Source organism: Schizophyllum commune, assembly GCF_000143185.2.
Source record: "Schizophyllum commune H4-8 unplaced genomic scaffold SCHCOscaffold_12, whole genome shotgun sequence".
NCBI classification, from domain to species: domain Eukaryota; kingdom Fungi; phylum Basidiomycota; class Agaricomycetes; order Agaricales; family Schizophyllaceae; genus Schizophyllum; species Schizophyllum commune.
In genome coordinates, this window is record NW_026089549.1 from 626,163 (window position 1) to 643,423 (window position 17,261).

Sequence of the window (17,261 nt, forward strand, 5' to 3'; positions counted from 1 at the left end):
TCAAACGCAACGCATCTCATTGGCGGGACGGCACGTGGCTCGTCTTCCTCCGCGCCCACAAGTGCAAGTTCAACTTTGTCCATCACAATGGATGCAGACAACGGTACTCCTGGCGCGTCGCCGTCGAGCAAGCCTTCCACGTCGATCAAGTACCTCACGAGGGTCATCCATGTGACGTCCCCGTTCATCGCGACCTTCTTGCTCGTACATCTTGCGGCCCCCATATCAGCCAATTTCGGCGGCTCATCAACTGCTTCCAATGTCATGGTGCGCACGACGGACGGGAAGCATAACCCAACTCGCATCTTGACCATGCACGCAGCTTCTCGGGCGCGAGTACTACCAGACCGCCATGGGCGAGAAACTGCTCGTCCTCGGCCCTCTCGCCGCGCACGGCCTGTCCGCTATCGGCAAGCGCGTCCTCTCTTCTGCCGACCGCCCCCCTCGCCCGGCAACCAGCGCTTTGACTCTTTCTGGCATCGCCGCTGCTGCCTTCCTCACCATACACTACCGAACGCATCGCGTTCTCCCAACCATCGAGGCGCCCCCCATCCTCGAAGTCGGACCCGCGGAGCTCGACTACGAGTTTGTGAAGACAGGCCTCGCGCGCTGGCCGGTGCTCAATAGCGTGCTGTACGCGGGCCTCACGGCGGCCGTTGCGATGCATATCGTCGACGGTGTGGGAATTCTGTACAATGTCTATGTGAAGGGAGGGCGCTGGAGGGCCTGGTGGCCGGCTCGGCGGACGCGGCAGATTGTGGCGGGAGTGGGCGTGATCCTGCCAGTGCTGACGGGCCTTATAGCGTTGGCGAGGGAGCCAATCATGACGTTCCCGTCAATGGTGGCGAGGTATGAGGCAGCATTCAGGCAGCTGGCGTTGTACAGGGTGTTGTAGACTTGGACATCAATATTTCAATCTGCTATTGAATGGCCCTTGCTTTGGTACCACCAGTTTGATACTCTATGAGTTACATTACATGTTTAGGCGCTATACGAGATGCCAGGCCTATTGCATGCGTAGTCCCACATCTTCTCGATCTCCTCGTCCGTGCCCAGGTACCCCTGCACAACATCACCTTTCTAGCCAACGCAGCTGAAGCCGGCCGCACTGCGATAGAGTCCGTACATCAGGTACTCTCCGCATTGGTCTTCAGAGACCGAGAGGAGATAGAAGAGCGGAAAGAGTAGATAGGCCAGGAGCCTAACGGCGAGGGACGGTGACCGTCTGAACAGCGGCGACCACACCAGCCCGGGGTACGAATGCGTGAATGCGATCTTGGGATGTCGTTTCGCAAAGCCCTGCGATAGCAAGTCAGCGCAAAGTGAAGATAACATCATTGTCATGAGAAACTGACCTGTAGCATGAGATCCTGATATGTTGGGGCGCTCAATCGCTGCTGCCGCAGGGACTTCCTACCGTCGAGATCATCCCAGTCCACAGGGCCACCCTTCCCAGCGCGCGCAACCGACATGACCTTCGCCTCCTCCCCCATCGCCGCCGCGCGGTCCAGCGCAGGCGCCAAGTTCCGTATCCACCGAAACCGCCCGAAGAACAACGCTGCATAATTCTTGTCCACCCCTTCCTCAGTTTCCTCGTGCGAGAAGCCCACGAACTCGCCGACGCTGAGCACGAGGTAGTTGATCTTGTCGACGTCGCGCTTGACGAGCTGCGCGCAGGCGGCATCGATGTTGCGCATGAGGCTGGCTTCGCAGGGGAGGAAGGAGGACAGAGTATTTGCCGGGGAGGGAAGGGAGGCGATGAGGGCGTCCGCTGCGGTTTTGTTACGGCCGACGATTATGAGGCGTGCATTGCCCTTGATGTGGTGGGCGAAGGCGCGGGCCATTCCCCGACCTATGCCGGAGGTACCTCCTACGAAGACAGCCACGGGGGTCTTCGCGGTAGAAACGACATGGGAGTTGAACTCTCGTACAGTTGCAAGCGAAGGCATAGCGGCGAGTTAGGTGGAGTTCACGAGCGACAAGCCAGGTGAATCCGCGTTAGAATATAGTCGAGTCAAGACCTTTTATAGCTCCTCGGGATGGGTGACGCGTCTGGCTCTTTCTTCGGTAGAGTAGCCGCCAATGTATGGTAACGACCAGCCAGATGTGTCTTTGAGGTGCCGTCTAACCGAGCGACGGAGACATCAAATCGAGTCGAGCAAGTCCCAGAGCCAAGTCGTACAGTTGCTAGCTATCGAGCTTCAGCAGACAGAGCAAGTTCAACAGAGGTCGAGCAGGAAGGGGTTTAGAGTCTGGAATGAGATGGGAGTATAGAGTGTGAGCCTTGGGCGACCCCGGCAAACCCCGTCAAGTCGTTTGTGGCGTTCTCATCGTTTTGGCATTCCGCCCGTCGGCCGTGTCTGCTCGCTCTATCCACCACCACCGTCGACTCCCCGGGTCACTACTTCTACTCAAGATGGCGGATGCTGGTGTGTTTTGGACATGGCAGCGGCAGACACAGATTTTGACGGGCTTCAGGCTTCTTCAAGGGCACGTCTGCGGACCAAGACAGGCGCTTTTCGGACAAGGAACTCAAGCTCCTGAAGTCCATGAAGTTCCCCCCAGAATTTGACCAGAAGGTGAGCGTGCAGCGAGTTTCCCTGGAAGTGCAGCATGCTGACAGTTGCAGGTCGATATGCGCAAAGTGAACCTGCAGGTTATCCGTCCCTGGGTGTTCAAGAAAATCACAGAATTGAACGGGATCGAAGACGAGCTCGTGGGCGAATACTGCATGGGACTTTTGGAGGATGAGTCGCAGCCGGTACGTACACATGCGTCCGTGCGCTTCCCGCCACAGATCCTGACGCCGCTGCAGACTCCCGACCCCAAGCGCATGACAATCAACCTGCAGGGCTTCCTGAACAAGAACACCAAAGAGTTTATGGTCGCACTTTGGAAGTTGCTCCTCGAGGCTCAAGCAGAGGTTTCAGGCGTTCCGCGCACGTTCGTGGAAGAGAAAAAGGAGGAGCTGCGCAAGGCGCGCGAGAACGATACGCGGGCGCTGGACGAGCGCGATCGGCGCGTGAGGTTGGATGAGATACGCGAGAGGGAGCGGGGTGAGCGGGGCGATCGCGGAAGGGGTCGCGGGCGTGGACGTGGACGGGGTGGCTATGGGGGGAGGGGTGGTCGCGGCGACTTTGAAGATGATCGGCGGCCGAGAGACAGTGGTTGGGGTAGACGCGGTGGGGTATGTGGTTGGCTTCATGCCGTTTCTGGCGCGTACTCATATTTATCCAGGGACCCCCGCGGCGCATGTCCCGCAGCCCTCGTCGGATGTCGCGCAGTCCTCGTCGCAGGCCGCGCTCCCCCACGCGTTCAAGGACCCCTCCCTCTTCTCGTGGTGGTTCGCCTGTCCCTAGGGCTCGATACCGCTCATCATCTCCCGGCCGCTCCCCTCCTCCCCGCCGACCTCGCTCGCCTTCCGAGCGCTCTGACAGTCGCACTCCTCCGCGTCGTCGGCGCTCCGTGTCCGGCTCACCGCCTCGTCGCCGCAGTCCCCCGCCGCGCAAGCGCCTCAGCCGCAGCCCGCCTCCCCGCAGGCGGGACAGCCGGAGTCCGCCACCGCGCCGCCGTGACAGTCCCCCTCGGCGCAGGCGTCCGTCTCCTCCACCGCGGTCGCGGTCGCGGTCCTTGTCGCGTGAGCGATCGCCACCCCCGCGCTCGCGCAGGCGCTTCAGCCCGAGCCCGCCGCGCCGTCGGCGGACGCCCAGCGACTCGCCGCCCCGCAAGCGGCGCCGCGATAGCCCCAGCCCGCGAAGGCGTTCGACGACGCCTCCGGCTAGGAAGCGCGCGAGGAGCGGCAGTCGCAGCGACGACGAGGGCTCTCCCAAGGAGCTCAAGATCAAGGGCCAGGGCAAGCGCAATCGCTGGGACGAAGGCGGGGTGTCTTCCAAAGACAATGGAGGCGACGTTGAGATGACCGAGGTCGGGCTTGCTTGATACTCCCTCCGCGCCCACGTCTAACTCTGCGCAGGCCATTGACCTCGAGCGTCGCGAGACCGAGCTCAAGGAGAAGGCGCTGAGGAACAAAGTCGTGCGCTCTCGGAAAGCGAGCATCCCTGGCGAAGGGGCTTGAGGTGACCTTCCTTCTGGATCTGAGCATGTCCTGATGCTTTGCTCTTCGAGGATCGTATCCGGTCATCCCTCTCATCCACGCTGGACCCGATGTGTCGCGTCTTTTGTGACAGGCTATAGAACTTACGCGCGGCAAGCTATCATTCTTCCTTCCCTCGTCCCTGCGCTTATAATTTTCCCCTACGTATGCTCAGCGCGATCTTGTTGGTATATCTCGTGTCGATTAGTAAGTAAGTATAGAAATCCTTTGATCACCTCTACAAGAGCCTTTCAATCTCTGTCCTTATCGATCTCCGTGCAATAAACGCGACGACTCGCTTCCGAGTCTTTGCTTGCGTCCAAGGTGTACCCGCCAATCATCTCTTTAGCCCCTGTGACGTTGTCCGTCTGAAGAGGCGCAGGAGGGCTTGCGTACAGTGTGAGCGCCGAATAACGACGGCGTGAGGACCTTCCGAGGGTGCCGCTTTGTATTCAATCGGCTCTTCACCGGGGACCAGTGATGAAGAAGGTCAGACAATTTTCCGATGTTCTGGAGCTGAAAGCCTTTTTGGTCGTCAGGATGCCATTGTAGGCAGGTGCGCCCGTTCAACGCACATCCTCCAGGAAGAAGCGCGTGTTCTCAAGGAAGAAGCACGGAGTTTTGTGAACAGTGAAGCGCTTGGGGGTTGGCCCGCACGACACCCATCCGGTTCGCGGCGATTCTCTTGCGCTCGTTGGCGTAGGATCCGTTCTGGATGCGGGTATATAAGGAACTTAGGTGGGGGATTCGGTGTCTTCGCAAGGCCCACTTGACCACCCATCTACTTCGACATCTGCGTTTGTCTGACCTCACGATGCAACTAGTCGTCCTCGCCTCCCTCGCGGCGTACGCCTCCGCGCACGCGACCTGGCAGCAGTTCTGGATCGGCGATGAGGATGCGGGCAACTCCTGCGTGCGCCTGCCGCCGAGCAACTCGCCCGTGACCGATGTGTCTAGCGCGGTAGGTCGTTTGGGCGACCGACTGGCTTGCTTATGCTGACAGTCGATGATAGGCCATGGCGTGCAACGCCAACCCCGCTGCCAGCTCGGGCGTTTGCACCATCGCTGCCGGCTCGGAGGTTACGGTCGAGATGCACCAGCAAAACGGTGACCGCTCGTGCGCGAACGAGGCCATCGGTGGTCAGCACTACGGCCCGATGATGGTGTACTTAGCTGCCGTTGACGATGTAAGTCGACTTATCTGTGTCAACACCTATAACTTTACTGATGGAATACAGGCTACCAGCGCCGATGGCGCCTCCGCTGGCTGGTTCAAGATACATGAGATGGGCCTTGTGAGCAACAACCCTGACTACTATGGGAACCGTACGTGCAACTCATCCCTTCTGTGGGTCCAGAGTTGACCTTGCGACTGCAGAGGTCCTGAATGACAACTGTGGGCATTACACGGTGACGATCCCTGAGGACATCGCGCCCGGCCAGTACCTGCTCCGCGCGGAGACGATCGCCCTGCACACCGCCAGCCAGCCCGGCGGTGCGCAATTCTACATGTCCTGCTACCAGGTCGAGATCACTGGCGGTGGCTCTGCCAAACCGCCCACTGTCAAGATCCCGGGTGCTTACAGCGCTTCTGACCCGGGCATCCTCGTCGACATCCATAAGGAGCTCGACACCTACGTTGGTGCGTTCACTGTCCCTTGACAACTTCCGCTATCTGAGCTGACCGATCTTCAGTCCCGGGTCCAACCCCGTACGGCTACACAGCGCCTCCCCCTGCTACGACTGCCTGGCCATCGACCCCGACGTGGAACACGGCGCTCCAGCCGTCGACGGTGCCGACTGTCGTTCCGGCGTAAATGTATCATTGATTGGGTTAGTACTGGGCGTACGAGGAGTATGGAATGGATTTGTACTTTACTTACTTTGAGCTGGTCAATGTCAAGGTCTGCGATGGATGACACGATATTCATATTGTCGAAGTTTGGCCAGTCACCTGACCACGAACGCATCGTCAAGCGCAGGCAAACTGTGACAAACAAAACACGCGCATCTTGAACTCGACCATCGTGGATCATGTACCAAGGTCTGGCCATATACACATTTTCCATACCAAACCAAAATCGTTCTATCTTGAAGATGCACTCCTTTCGACCTTGGAGGTCCGCTGTGCATGGAAGTGAGTTTGTCAGCAGACTCGAAGCTGACTGAGCAGACCCACTAGCGGGCCTCCCCCGTCGCAGATTCGCAAGGCAGTTCGAGGGTCACGTCTTGTTTGCTCAGAGCTGTCGAGCCTATATATAAGGAGCGCATGCACCCTGTAGACTCTCGTCTTGGCTTTGACTTGCGACTCCGACCTCGTCTCTACAAACACCGGCACTTCACCCTTTCGTCTATTCACATCCACTTGCTTGGTACATCATGACGACTAATGCACCAGATGGCTCTTACCAGCGCCCTCCAAGCCAGTTCCGCAGCATCATCGAGAAGGGAGGCCAGTTTCCTCCAGAACGGGACCGTTACCACTTATACGTCTCGTATTCCTGCCGTACGTGGACTCAACGTCTCCCTGCATCATGCCATCTACTGACCCATGCCTCTTTAGCTTGGGCGACTCGTACCCTCATTGTGCGCAAGCTTAAGGGGCTCGAGGATATCATCTGTACGCGTCGTCAACCTGCGCGGTCATACGCGCACATCTGAACCGTACTTTACAGCCTTCACCCCGGTCGTCCCGCGCCTCGGAAAGCAGGGCTGGCCATTCTACAACGAGGCCGACGAGTACACCACCCATCCTGGTGCCGAACCGGACCCGCTCTACGGATCCTCGCACGTCAAGGACCTCTACTTCAGGGCTCAGCCCGACTACAACGGCCGTTTCTCTGTCCCCATTCTGTGGGACAAGAAGCAGCATACGATAGTGAACAACGAGAGCTCGGAGATCATTCGTATCTTTAATACCGCCTTCAACGAGCTGCTGGCGCCCGAATATACCTCGGTCGACTTGTATCCGAGCGAGCTACGGCCCAAGATCGACGAGTTGAATGAATGGGGTTATCCACAGATCAATAGTGAGATGCTTCTGGGGATGCCGCGTACTCTTGCTGATGAGTGCAACAGATGGCGTCTATCGCGCAGGCTTTGCAACGTCTCAGGAGGCGTATGAGAAAGCCGTGCTCGGGCTTTTCGACGGCTGGGACAAGGTCGAAAAGATTCTGTCGACAAACGAGTACCTCCTAGGCGACAGGCTTACGGAAGCCGACGTCCGTCTGTGGGTTACTGCTGTAAGTCGTCATGGGTCTCCTTTGCCGTTCATCGTGCTTAACGCCTACATAGATTCGCTTCGACCCCGCCTACTATGGTCACTTCAAGTGCAACATACGTTCGATCCGCCATGGCTATCCAGCGATCAACAGGTACGCAATGCTTGCCCTCTTCTTCCGCTCACGTCGCATCCGGATGGTGATATCTAATCCTGTCGTAGGTGGCTAAAGAAGCTGTACTGGACGAACGATGCATTCAGGTCCAGCACACGGTTCGACCACATTAAGACGGGGTATTATTCGCAGGTATGCGACTCGTGCTACTGTCATCTCTCTGCCAAATTCGACGCACGACTGACCCCCTTGCCCAGAATAATCCTAGTGGAATTGTACCTTTAGGTCCGGTTCCCGACATCGAACCTCTGTAATCCATGTATGTGTACGAAGGCGATATAATGGCAACTCTGTAGCATGACTCGTGTCGTCGCCAGAAGGTCAGGTCAGTTCAGTGGATGTCTACTTTCTGCTGCCATCGAAATGGTCCTCGGGCGCGACTAACTGCTACAGCGTACGGTGTACACAAGACGTACTTCCCCAACGGAAGAATACCCAAAGATTGGACACTCGCCAGGTGCCTGTGATGCCCAGACCTATACGACGACCAAGGGATCGCTTACGCCGCGACCGGTCTGCTAAGCCGACCACGAGAACCCTATCCCGGTATAGCAACAGCACCTTCAATTGTGCTCGACTCTGCGCTCAGCCCGCCCTCATGCGACTCCTCGACCGGTGCGTATCCACTCTTATAGGGCCGCTATGAAACCACCCGACCCTTCCGCCGTGCTTGGTGCACCATCTCCTCTCAGTGCGCCCGCCTCAACATGAAATGAGCATCCCGCTCCCCTCTCACCGATGGATGGAGGGGAGGCGGGCTCGCGTCACGGATGAGGAGGGATTGGCGCAGTGGGACGCACTGTACATGATGCACGACAGAGTGGGGTGAGGGCACTCCCTGACCAAGACGGGGTCGCATACGCCGCGGGCGAGGGAATTGGGGGATTGAGCAGACAGAAAAGACCGGGCAGAGCTAGCCTGGTGACACAGACCAAGGGCGATGAGCCGCGATCGTCTTATTACCGCCGCTCGCGCTGATTCTAGGAACGCAAGCGCTCCTCCAAAGAGCACACACGTGCTCCTACGACCGCAAGCACAATCGACACGGGCTCTTCGACGAGCTCGACGGCGCTGATGCTCGGGAAGGAGGGCTGACAGCCCTGTGTGGACCGAGCCTCGCGGCAGTGCGTCTGGGCGATGGGCGTTGGGAAGAAGCAAGGTATGCACGAGGCGGACATTCATACCTAGTAGAGGGGAGATAGGTCGGCGGGCCAGGTGGTTTTTCAGCAGGCCTGCGAGAGGATAGATAAGTAGGAGGGGAATACATCGGACAGCGATCCGATCGAGGCGAGTCTTGTTCATACCGACGCGCTCGTGATGCTCATGCAGGAGCCTTTGTTAGGTCCGTTGGTTGGAGTTCATGGAATAATAATCTACGTTGCGCGACGAACACGGTCCGCAAATTGATGTGGACTGTAGGCCACTGAAAGGCTGGACCAGTGCGTAAATATCGATTCGTTGCAGCTCATCGAAGATGGTCCTCACCCCTTGACCCTTATTCACCTGTTCGCACCTTATCCGTAATCCTCGGACTGTTTGACTTTTTCGCAGGCTGTATCCGTGTTACGGCCTGTGGGCTGTGGCAGGTAAAATACCAAGCTCGCTTTATAGTGGCTGTGCTACCCTCACTTTCTCGCAAGGCCATATGTGAATCAGGGAGCCATCCGCAACGCCCACCCTCCTCATTGTCAAGATCCTCTCTGCACGTGCTGAGGGAAGGAAAGGAACCGGGGATTCTTAGCCTGGAGACCTTGTTTCGTCGATGGATTTGCGGATCGCGGACTCCGCTGAGTATACACTGACCAAGCTGATGGAACAGTCACAGCGGGCTGAAGTTGCGGAACAAGCCGAGGTGCAATTGGATGCAGTGCACCTCGAACGCGAGTCCCGCCATGGTGTCGTAACGGGCAGCGCATGCCAACTACGGGCTCCCTCTATATAAGCAGGCCATCTTCAGCTGCTCATCCTCCATTCCGCATTCTCTTCACCAAGTTCCCTCTCCGACTTAACACACCCAACAACCTTCTTCACTCAAGATGTTCGCCGCTGCCCTTGCACTCTTCTCCGCCGTCGCCCTCGTCAACGGCGCCGGCCTCAAGTCCGCCTCGACCTCGCCGTACGGCCAGAGCGCGGGCAACTTCACGCTGCACCAGATCAGTGATGCAGCTTACGTGCTCGACGCGGGCAAGGCCGTCGACCTCACCATCTCAGCCGTCGTCGAGGGCGACGCGCTCAAGACGCTGTGCCCGACGGCTGGGCTCGAGGCCGCGCTCGTGCCCGTTGCGGGCTCGAACCCGGCGAACTACACGGTCACGTTCGTGAGCTCGCGCGACGGGCTGCCGGAGGGGACCGTCTTTGGCGGCTGGAGCCTGTCGGACGACAGGATCGGGCTGTCGAACCCGAACTTCCAGAAGGTCGTGAACTCAGTGAGTACCATCGATGGAGTGGGATGGTGAAGGTGGCATGGGGCTGACAACGTGCACAGATCGGCGGTGGCGAGGGCAAGTTCGAGAACGAGCGCACGGCGCTGTACGGTGATGATGTGTTCGCCTTTACCTGGGTCGATGCGCCCTACCTCCACAACGGCGCGTACTGGGGCTCGTACCTCGTCCTCGACAACGCCAACGACGTGTCGTGCTAAGCAGGTCATTCTAGTACGCGCTCTACCTCCACATTGTCTGATGTCTCGCTGACTTGTCTACAGACCTCTCTTGCATTATCGAGGATATCTTCTTAGGGTTGTTATGTCGGACACTGGCACTACCTTTATTATTTGACTATACTTACACCCGGCTTTAATTCGACTATCCTTTGTTCAGGATCTCTTTATCAGTGTGCTCGGTGATGAAGCCTAATCTCAAGGTCAGGCTTATCCATTTCCTTGCTAAAATGAAGCCATTTTCAGCTCCTCACCATCGCCTCATCCTGCTAGTTCAAGAGCCCTGTAGCTTCCGCCGCAGATGAGCCTGTCAATCGTTGCAGAATACATGTCCCACCCGTGTCGCATGCAAATACTTGATGCTACCTTTCTGCTAGATACATCCCTCCCTAAGGTGGGGCCAGGGAGGAGGGGGGAAAGGTGAATTGTGTGGGCGTGAGAAACCGCGAGAACAAGGGTTGCCTATTTTGGAATATCGAATTCCTAACGGAAATATTTACCCGGCCCTGCTCCCCACCTTGACAGTAGCCTCTTAGTAGTTTCGCCGCTGACGATGATAACATTGCTCTCCTCCTCCCTTGACCTCCGCTCAAGGCCCCTCCTCCTGACGTCCTAAGTCAGCACTCAGTCAGCACCGTCATGAGCTCGACGCCCCTCGCCAGACGTTTCGCGCTTGTCGGACGTGCGCGACTGCCAGCTGACATCACTGGCGGCACCCGCGTCATGAGTATATATGCGCGCTCGCTGGCAAGGTCATCTTACTCTCGACCTTCACCAACGCCGTTGTCGTTGCCTGGGTACCGAAACTTCGCACCCAAACGCGCCATGTCCTCAAACGAGAAGAGCGACGGGTCGTTCAAGCGGCAGGACTCCTCCTTCCGCAACTTCATCGAGAAGGGTGGCAAGTTTGCGCCCGAGCACGATAGGTATCACCTCTATGTGTCGTATGCATGCCGTACGTGGTCCGCACTTGCAAGGATCGCACTCGTTGACGCGAAGTTGCAGCCTGGGCGACGCGCGCGCTGATTATGCGCAAGCTGAAGGGATTGGAGGACATCATTCGTGCGTTGCATTCGCCCTTCCTTCCTCGCCATCTCTTACCCTTCTTTCCCAGCTTTTTCTGCCGTCTCGCCTCGTATGGGTACGAACGGCTGGCCCTTCCGCCGCAACGACAATGAAGAGTCGATCTTCCCCGCCGCCGACCCCGATCCGCTTCACCACTCCGCCCACGTCAAGGATCTGTACTTCCGCGCGGACCCAGAGTACTCAGGGCGCTTCACCGTGCCCGTCTTGTGGGACAAGAAGCTGCACACAATTGTCAACAATGAGAGCTCGGAGATCATTCGTATCTTCAATGAGGGATTCAACGAGTTGTTGCCGAAGGAGAAGGCGGGGCTGGATTTCTATCCGGAGGAGTTGCGCAAGGGCATTGACGAGGTGAATGAGTGGGTGTATAGTCAGATCAATAGTGAGTGGTTGTGAGTATATGCGTGCGGAGGTGGTGGCTGACTGGCCGTGTAGATGGCGTATACCGTACCGGGTTCGCTACGACGCAGGAGGCATACGAGAAGGCCGTGAACGAGGTCTTCGACGGCCTCGACAAGGTCGAGAAGATCCTCGAGAAGAGCGAATACCTCGTCGGCGACAAGTTGACGGAGGCAGACCTTCGTCTGTGGGTCACCATTGTCCGCTTCGACCCCGTCTACGTCGGCCACTTCAAGTGCAACTTCCGCACCATTCGTGCGGGGTACCCTGCTATCAACGAGTGAGTTGCGTCTGCCTTGCCCTACTTTCGGCCGTGCTCCATATTCCACCCTCGGCGTAGCTTACTGACTTCCTGCTCAGGTGGCTCAAGAAACTGTACTGGACCAACGACGCGTTCAAGTCGAGCACGCGCTTCGACCACATCAAGACGCATTATTATTGGTCTCACCCTCATGTGAGTGCTTGTCCGTGAACCGCGCGTCCTTGTCATTCCATGGTGTCGTCCTCTCGTTCCTGTTTGTCTCCATTCCACTCCCTTCTTTGTCCTCTCCCTGTCCTCCTAGATGAACAGAGGGAGCACCCGCTTGTACCTCGCGGAAGGAAACGCTCATGCTGACCCCTGCCCAGATAAACCCGACACGGATCGTACCTCTTGGCCCTATACCCGATATCGAGCCCCTGTAAGTAAAATGCCAGTAAGAAAATCGACTAGACAGAGACCACGAGGATCAAGCTCAATATATGTGCGCATACACCCCATGTCTGTGCCAGACGACAGCTGCAGGCGCTCTGCAAACACGAGTAAACATCCCTTCGCCACCCCCTAACAAACGCCAAGCCCGCGCAAACAGCCGGCTACTGACCATGACGTCACGCGTCGCTCGGCGACCCCGTGGGTTCAGGTCGCGCGCGTCGGTTTCTTTTCCTGCTCTTTCCTACCTTATCTCGGTCTGTTCCCGGTTTGCGCCTCGTTCATTCCGGATTTTCTCGCCCCATTCGCCCTTATCTGCTCATGCGTCCCATCCATCACCCACTAAAGTCCTCTATAGCCGTGCCGCGGCGGTCCGTCAGCATATAAAAGCGAGCTGTTGAACACGATGAATGGTCCTTGTCGAGGGAACCCGCGCAGACGCCAGAACAGCCTTGATCTTCCGGAGGACGGTCTGACCTCTGAAAACACTTCGTACATCCGCAGTCCATCGCAATCCGACACTTCAGCGCCATGAAGCTCTTGACCCAGGCCATCTCCCTCTTCCTCGCTGCGGCCTTGCCTTTCGCGACAGCACAGCAGGCGAACTACACTTCGCCTCAGGGCGTGGAGATCCTCAACCCGTCGCAGAGTATTAGTGCGACGGGCCCGTGGAGCCTAATGTCAATTGCGGGCGACTCGGTTTATGTTGCGGGTGAGTGGCGTCCGGTCCCATCTTTGGCGAGCTTTCGTCTGCTCTTGTGCGAGATCTCGGTCGCGCGACTTGCAGAGGTTGAAGCTTGTCTTGCTGACCCACCTACCCAGGCATGCGCGGCATCTACCCCTCGAACGACTCAATGGCCGAGGTTGGCTACCCGCGCATTAAGCAGGCGTTCCTCAACATGCAGTGGCTCGCGGAGTATGCGGGTGCGGAGCTGACGGACTGCTCGCGGTTGGTGGTGTACACGACGGATATGTTCAGGTGAGTAGGGGGGTTGTTTGTTTGGTCGACTTCGTCTGCTATGCATTCCATCTCGTTCGTAACGCGAACGTGGAGAATCCAGGTAGCGCGCCCGACATCCTGACTCGCTAGAGAGGCGGCATGGGCAACTCATCTTGTCCAACGATAACTTACCCATCCCCCAGATATCGCCCCATCGTCAACCAGGTGCAAGAGGAGCTCTGGAAGAACGGGACGTACCCGCCGCGCACGATCATCGAGGTCCAGCGTCTGAACCAGGACGATATCGTCGAGGTCGAGGGCACGTTCTACCTCGGCTCGGGGGCGAAGTATGTGTAGAGGTGCTGGGAGTTGGCACGGAGCATGCACACGGGATTGCGACGGACGCTAGGATAGAACGCTGAACGTTGCGAATGATGCTGATAAAAGTACAATACTGGAAGGCATAGATGAGATGTAGGAGTACAATGTTGTCGAACAGAGACGCGAAGTGCAGCAGGAAGAGTCGCTATCCGTCGAGCTCAGGCTACCTCCACGCCATCGCGAAGCAGCTGCTCGATGGCGGCCGACCGAGGCTTGATGCTGCACTTGAAGTCAACAGGAAAGCTGTCGGTCGGTCGTCAGCGGCATGGTCAACCCTTTCAGCGGAGTGAGGGAAAGGACAGTGCATGTGTCGATGAGGATGAGGAGGACAATGCGCCACTCACATCTGCATGCCCGACGTGTACTCGCCCGTCAGCGCCTCGCCCTTGATCGGCGCGATGTCGAAGCACGCGAGGATGGAGGTGACGGTGAGCCACATCTGGTCCATCGCGAACTCGATGCCGGCGCAGGTGCGGCGGCCATAGCTGGGCAGGGGCGAATCGGTCAGTTATAAGGGTTGACGGTCGAGGGAAAGAGGGAGAGAGGGAGAAGGGGCGGGACAGAGAATGTGAAGACACTCGACGCACCCAAACGTCCCATAAGGAACTTTGCTCGGCGGGTTGAGGACACCGCCCTTCAGATGTCGCTCGGGGCGGAAGACGCCTGGCTCGGCCCCCCATTCGGACTCTTCGTGGAGCATGGCCCAAGCATTGCCTATGACTACGGAGCCCTTCGGCAGGAAGTAGCCGTCGTAAATGTGGTCCTCCATCAGGCGATGGGATAGGCCTATGGACGTTTGTTCAGTATTGACAGAGTAAAGGAGGTAATAGGGAGCGCAAGAAGTTCAGGCCACAGGCCCCGGCGAAAGTGCAATGCATACGTACCCAGCGGCGCAACAGGTCTATACCTTAGGACCTCTTTCACGATCGCGTCGACGTACGGGATCTCAACGTCGTCCGTAAAGTCAGGCAGGTGGCCGAAGCCGAAGGCAGCGTCGACGGCTGCTTGCCCCTTGCGCTGCACCTCGGGGTAGGTCGCCATCATGAGGATAAAGGTCGAGAGGGCGGAGACGGTCTGGAGGGTAGGTGAGTTGGATGTCGTGGATAAGTGAATTAGATGTTATGGATAAGTGAGTTGGATATTATGGATAAGTGAGTCAGATGTTATGGATAAGAGGGAGAGGATACGCAAGACGTACCGTATCTGCCCCTGCCTCGTACGCGACGCCGAGAATGGCGCGCAGGCCTTCGAGCTCTTCGGGCGTGCGGCACTTCTCGAGGGACTCGGACGCGATAGACGGCTCTGCGGTGCCTTTCTCCTGCATCGACCGTCAACATACACCATTTCTCTCCCACATCACCACCACTCACGATACACTCCTGCACCCAATCCACCGGCAACTTATGAAACAGCGCCGCATCCGGATTCCACTCCGCCGCCTCTTTCTTGAAGCCCGCGCCCGGTACCCATGCAGGCAAGACCTTGAGAATTGGCAAGGAGTCGACGAGGTACGCGCCGTGGATGCCGGTTTGGGCCATGGCGTTCAAGGCGCGTTGCGCGCGGGCGACGAAGGGGTCGTCATTGGGGGTGACCTTGTAGCCATAGCAGACGCGGAGGATGATGCCGCCGGAGGCGCTGGGGTGAGGTGAGTAATGGGCGATGTGTAACGGGAGGGGGAGGGACGATGGGCGAGGGTGATGGAGAGAGGGAGGGAGAGGGGGAGGGAAAAGTAATATGCGAGGGGGACATGGATCATGGGACGTACTTTCGCAGATGTTTGATAAAGTCATTTGGCGTGTTGAGGAAGTCGAGGAGGAGCTCGCGCGTGCCTTGGAGAATGGTGGGGTGGTAGTGGGAGAGTGCGGGTGGGTGGAACTTGCGAACGAAGGCCTTGCGGAGCTCGCGCCAGCGGCGCCCGTACGGCATGAAGGAGAAGTCCCAACCAAAACCAACACTATGGTGGTATGAGCAGAGCGGAGGACAGTCATCTGTAGAGTACCTACAGTTCGAGCAGCATCGGCATGCGGGGTCTGCGCACCTGTCAGTCACAGACTGCAGATATGAGTGGCGACCTGACCTATCCGAGAAAATACTCGATTGCTTCTCGAGTAGGTCTTGTGCGACCTTGTTGGAGTTGATGATGAGGACGTCGGTGCCGATCGTATTGACATAGAGAAGGTCAGAATCTGCGAAGCCAGGTTAATATGGGCATGCTATTGCAGCGCAAGTGGCGCACCATATTGTTGTGACCATCTCATGAATGTGAGCCATTCTTGGGTCTTCGGCCAGTCAAGGATGTTGCCAATGATAGGCCAGCCCTTCGGTCCGGGAGGAAGAGGGGACAATCTGCCCCGTTTAAGGTGCTTGACCAGCAGAAAAGCAATGCTGACCACGCCCGCGAGCGTAGGCAGAGGGGGAAGCGCAGACGATAACATGGCGCCTAGTATCGGTAGCACCCCGGTCTATCGGAGGTGTGGTTTATATACTCTGTCCTCGCTTATCGGGAGCGGGGAGGGGCACTCCTTCTTCGGCGCCTGCGGAGCGGAGGTGCTTCGAACGGGGTACGCAGTCATGCGACCGAGCACCAGGGCGCGTCATCTGGATAGCCAGTGACAAAGGGAGAGGCGGAGGGGCCCCCATTGCTGTACAAAGGTCAGTGCGGTTTGAGATAACGTCGCATTACACGTACTCTGCGTAGACACGAGATTACATTGCTAGCGACCCTCGGTGGAGAGAGGCATAGCCAAGCATTCTGTTAATATTCACCAATGACACACTGCATTCGGCAAGTAAGGTGAGGGCACAGTGAGCTTCTCCATTCCCAGGAGAGAGGTAGAATAGTATGGCTCTTCGCCACAATCATCGTGGCCGGTGGCAGCCACTTGAACATTCTCCCTACCTGCATCCAATCGGGTGGCCGTTGGGACGATTGAGCTTGCAAGATAACATGATAGCTAGCGGTTCTCTGTCGCAAAAGATAGCAGAAGCCATGAAGTGATTAAGCGATGGGAAAGTTCCCTGCGTTTCGTATCGCAGCATGAGCGTAGAAGGCAAGTTATGGTTGATTTTGAAACCATTGATCGCGGCAAAGCAGACGTGCGCGTCATAATAGCTGGTCAGGCCAGTAAGGTACGTCAAGGCGAGAAGACTAAGGATCAGTCAGTAATTACTGACGCATCTGATTCCTCACCGAATCATCTGGTCTTTCGGGGCGTGGGTTCGAATCCCACTCTCGTCACACTTTTTCTTTTCTCTCAAGTTCTGAACAGAGAGCAGTCGCTTGGACGACGCGCAGTCATATCTTCTGATCCTTGGTGGAAGGCGAGAACTCAAAACATGCTTGATTGTCACAGTTGTGTCACGGTTCGACTTCATCACAGCATGTGGCGTCGGACCGATGTCCGAAGGTTGTCCCGAACCATCATCAAGTTCAACTTCAGCCTCTGCGTCGCAAGTGGGTTACGACGCACTTTAGCTAGCTTTTTCTCATCAAACGACGCAGATGCATACTCAACATTGGGCGACGGCGTCGGACCTGCCACCAGAACTGGTGGACGAGGTCTTGACCTATGTCCTTGCTGACAAGAAGGATCTCTTTACATGTTCACTCATTGCTC

The 17,261-nt window shown here is 57.3% G+C and overlaps 10 protein-coding genes across 10 annotated transcripts; 8 read left to right on the forward strand and 2 right to left on the reverse strand.

Annotated features, from left to right (window-relative positions):
- Positions 1-47: 47 nt before the first annotated feature.
- SCHCODRAFT_02640522 (uncharacterized protein) lies at positions 48-1,109 on the forward strand. Its single transcript, XM_003027459.2, has 2 exons — positions 48-267; positions 323-1,109. The coding sequence occupies exons 1-2, from the start codon at positions 88-90 to the stop codon at positions 893-895; spliced, it is 753 nt and encodes a 250-aa protein (XP_003027505.1). The 5' UTR covers positions 48-87; the 3' UTR covers positions 896-1,109.
- Positions 982-1,949, reverse strand: SCHCODRAFT_02672196 (uncharacterized protein; the record flags this gene model as incomplete). The annotated part of the gene is made up of 3 exons (XM_050346638.1): positions 982-1,076; positions 1,110-1,299; positions 1,356-1,949. 3 exons carry the CDS (start codon positions 1,947-1,949, stop codon positions 982-984), a joined length of 879 nt encoding a protein of 292 aa, XP_050197911.1.
- Positions 1,950-2,285: 336 nt separating this feature from the next.
- SCHCODRAFT_02640524 (uncharacterized protein) lies at positions 2,286-4,388 on the forward strand. The gene is made up of 6 exons (XM_050346152.1): positions 2,286-2,429; positions 2,479-2,579; positions 2,630-2,761; positions 2,816-3,187; positions 3,238-3,924; positions 3,974-4,388. Exons 1-6 carry the CDS (start codon positions 2,417-2,419, stop codon positions 4,073-4,075), a joined length of 1,407 nt encoding a protein of 468 aa, XP_050197912.1. The 5' UTR covers positions 2,286-2,416; the 3' UTR covers positions 4,076-4,388.
- Positions 4,015-4,988, forward strand: SCHCODRAFT_02086909 (uncharacterized protein). Its single transcript, XM_050341746.1, has 4 exons — positions 4,015-4,206; positions 4,269-4,300; positions 4,531-4,582; positions 4,918-4,988. Exons 1-3 carry the CDS (start codon positions 4,109-4,111, stop codon positions 4,572-4,574), a joined length of 174 nt encoding a protein of 57 aa, XP_050197913.1. The 5' UTR covers positions 4,015-4,108; the 3' UTR covers positions 4,575-4,582; positions 4,918-4,988.
- SCHCODRAFT_02640531 (glycoside hydrolase family 61 protein) lies at positions 4,872-6,017 on the forward strand. The gene is made up of 5 exons (XM_050346153.1): positions 4,872-5,054; positions 5,107-5,280; positions 5,332-5,419; positions 5,472-5,735; positions 5,789-6,017. Exons 1-5 carry the CDS (start codon positions 4,908-4,910, stop codon positions 5,908-5,910), a joined length of 795 nt encoding a protein of 264 aa, XP_050197914.1. The 5' UTR covers positions 4,872-4,907; the 3' UTR covers positions 5,911-6,017.
- Positions 6,018-6,381: 364 nt separating this feature from the next.
- Positions 6,382-7,981, forward strand: SCHCODRAFT_02086920 (uncharacterized protein). The gene is made up of 7 exons (XM_003027462.3): positions 6,382-6,599; positions 6,657-6,713; positions 6,769-7,122; positions 7,172-7,335; positions 7,388-7,467; positions 7,536-7,620; positions 7,686-7,981. Exons 1-7 carry the CDS (start codon positions 6,473-6,475, stop codon positions 7,740-7,742), a joined length of 924 nt encoding a protein of 307 aa, XP_003027508.1. The 5' UTR covers positions 6,382-6,472; the 3' UTR covers positions 7,743-7,981.
- Positions 7,982-9,117: 1,136 nt separating this feature from the next.
- SCHCODRAFT_02086990 (uncharacterized protein) lies at positions 9,118-10,236 on the forward strand. Its single transcript, XM_003027463.2, has 3 exons — positions 9,118-9,914; positions 9,974-10,142; positions 10,193-10,236. The coding sequence occupies exons 1-2, from the start codon at positions 9,525-9,527 to the stop codon at positions 10,127-10,129; spliced, it is 546 nt and encodes a 181-aa protein (XP_003027509.1). The 5' UTR covers positions 9,118-9,524; the 3' UTR covers positions 10,130-10,142; positions 10,193-10,236.
- Positions 10,237-10,972: 736 nt separating this feature from the next.
- On the forward strand, positions 10,973-12,316 carry SCHCODRAFT_02516063 (uncharacterized protein; the record flags this gene model as incomplete). The annotated part of the gene is made up of 6 exons (XM_003027464.1): positions 10,973-11,102; positions 11,153-11,209; positions 11,262-11,615; positions 11,669-11,912; positions 11,993-12,086; positions 12,260-12,316. The coding sequence occupies 6 exons, from the start codon at positions 10,973-10,975 to the stop codon at positions 12,314-12,316; spliced, it is 936 nt and encodes a 311-aa protein (XP_003027510.1).
- A 632-nt stretch (positions 12,317-12,948) lies between these two features.
- SCHCODRAFT_02640541 (endoribonuclease L-PSP) lies at positions 12,949-13,839 on the forward strand. Its single transcript, XM_050346154.1, has 3 exons — positions 12,949-13,035; positions 13,146-13,302; positions 13,467-13,839. The coding sequence occupies exons 1-3, from the start codon at positions 13,002-13,004 to the stop codon at positions 13,618-13,620; spliced, it is 345 nt and encodes a 114-aa protein (XP_050197915.1). The 5' UTR covers positions 12,949-13,001; the 3' UTR covers positions 13,621-13,839.
- SCHCODRAFT_02516208 (cytochrome P450) lies at positions 13,803-16,079 on the reverse strand (the record flags this gene model as incomplete). Its single annotated transcript, XM_050343349.1, has 9 exons — positions 13,803-13,887; positions 13,989-14,129; positions 14,232-14,430; positions 14,529-14,718; positions 14,843-14,962; positions 15,015-15,279; positions 15,410-15,598; positions 15,722-15,830; positions 15,881-16,079. The coding sequence occupies 9 exons, from the start codon at positions 16,077-16,079 to the stop codon at positions 13,803-13,805; spliced, it is 1,497 nt and encodes a 498-aa protein (XP_050197916.1).
- Between the last annotated feature and the right edge of the window lie 1,182 nt (positions 16,080-17,261).

What these genes read in the sequence shown, in the direction of transcription:
- SCHCODRAFT_02640531 (XM_050346153.1), top strand. Translation starts at nt 4,908, where the DNA reads ATGCAACTAGTCGTCCTCGCCTCCCTCGCGGCGTACGCCTCCGCGCAC. An exon ending in TGACCGATGTGTCTAGCGCG is followed by an intron (nt 5,055 to 5,106) that starts GTAGGTCGTTTG and finishes AGTCGATGATAG; the next exon opens with GCCATGGCGTGCAACGCCAA. An exon ending in CCCTGACTACTATGGGAACC is followed by an intron (nt 5,420 to 5,471) that starts GTACGTGCAACT and finishes TTGCGACTGCAG; the next exon opens with AGGTCCTGAATGACAACTGT.
- SCHCODRAFT_02086909 (XM_050341746.1), top strand. Translation starts at nt 4,109, where the DNA reads ATGCTTTGCTCTTCGAGGATCGTATCCGGTCATCCCTCTCATCCACGC. An exon ending in GGCTATAGAACTTACGCGCG is followed by an intron (nt 4,207 to 4,268) that starts GCAAGCTATCAT and finishes ACGTATGCTCAG; the next exon opens with CGCGATCTTGTTGGTATATC. An exon ending in GGTATATCTCGTGTCGATTA is followed by an intron (nt 4,301 to 4,530) that starts GTAAGTAAGTAT and finishes GGACCTTCCGAG; the next exon opens with GGTGCCGCTTTGTATTCAAT.
- SCHCODRAFT_02640522 (XM_003027459.2), top strand. Translation starts at nt 88, where the DNA reads ATGGATGCAGACAACGGTACTCCTGGCGCGTCGCCGTCGAGCAAGCCT. An exon ending in CAACTGCTTCCAATGTCATG is followed by an intron (nt 268 to 322) that starts GTGCGCACGACG and finishes CCATGCACGCAG; the next exon opens with CTTCTCGGGCGCGAGTACTA.
- SCHCODRAFT_02640524 (XM_050346152.1), top strand. An exon ending in CCCCAGAATTTGACCAGAAG is followed by an intron (nt 2,580 to 2,629) that starts GTGAGCGTGCAG and finishes TGACAGTTGCAG; the next exon opens with GTCGATATGCGCAAAGTGAA. An exon ending in TGGAGGATGAGTCGCAGCCG is followed by an intron (nt 2,762 to 2,815) that starts GTACGTACACAT and finishes ACGCCGCTGCAG; the next exon opens with ACTCCCGACCCCAAGCGCAT.
- SCHCODRAFT_02640541 (XM_050346154.1), top strand. Translation starts at nt 13,002, where the DNA reads ATGTCAATTGCGGGCGACTCGGTTTATGTTGCGG. An exon ending in CGACTCGGTTTATGTTGCGG is followed by an intron (nt 13,036 to 13,145) that starts GTGAGTGGCGTC and finishes CCACCTACCCAG; the next exon opens with GCATGCGCGGCATCTACCCC. An exon ending in TACACGACGGATATGTTCAG is followed by an intron (nt 13,303 to 13,466) that starts GTGAGTAGGGGG and finishes CCCATCCCCCAG; the next exon opens with ATATCGCCCCATCGTCAACC.
- SCHCODRAFT_02086990 (XM_003027463.2), top strand. Translation starts at nt 9,525, where the DNA reads ATGTTCGCCGCTGCCCTTGCACTCTTCTCCGCCGTCGCCCTCGTCAAC. An exon ending in TCCAGAAGGTCGTGAACTCA is followed by an intron (nt 9,915 to 9,973) that starts GTGAGTACCATC and finishes CAACGTGCACAG; the next exon opens with ATCGGCGGTGGCGAGGGCAA.
- SCHCODRAFT_02086920 (XM_003027462.3), top strand. Translation starts at nt 6,473, where the DNA reads ATGACGACTAATGCACCAGATGGCTCTTACCAGCGCCCTCCAAGCCAG. An exon ending in GGGGCTCGAGGATATCATCT is followed by an intron (nt 6,714 to 6,768) that starts GTACGCGTCGTC and finishes CGTACTTTACAG; the next exon opens with CCTTCACCCCGGTCGTCCCG. An exon ending in TCCGTCTGTGGGTTACTGCT is followed by an intron (nt 7,336 to 7,387) that starts GTAAGTCGTCAT and finishes ACGCCTACATAG; the next exon opens with ATTCGCTTCGACCCCGCCTA.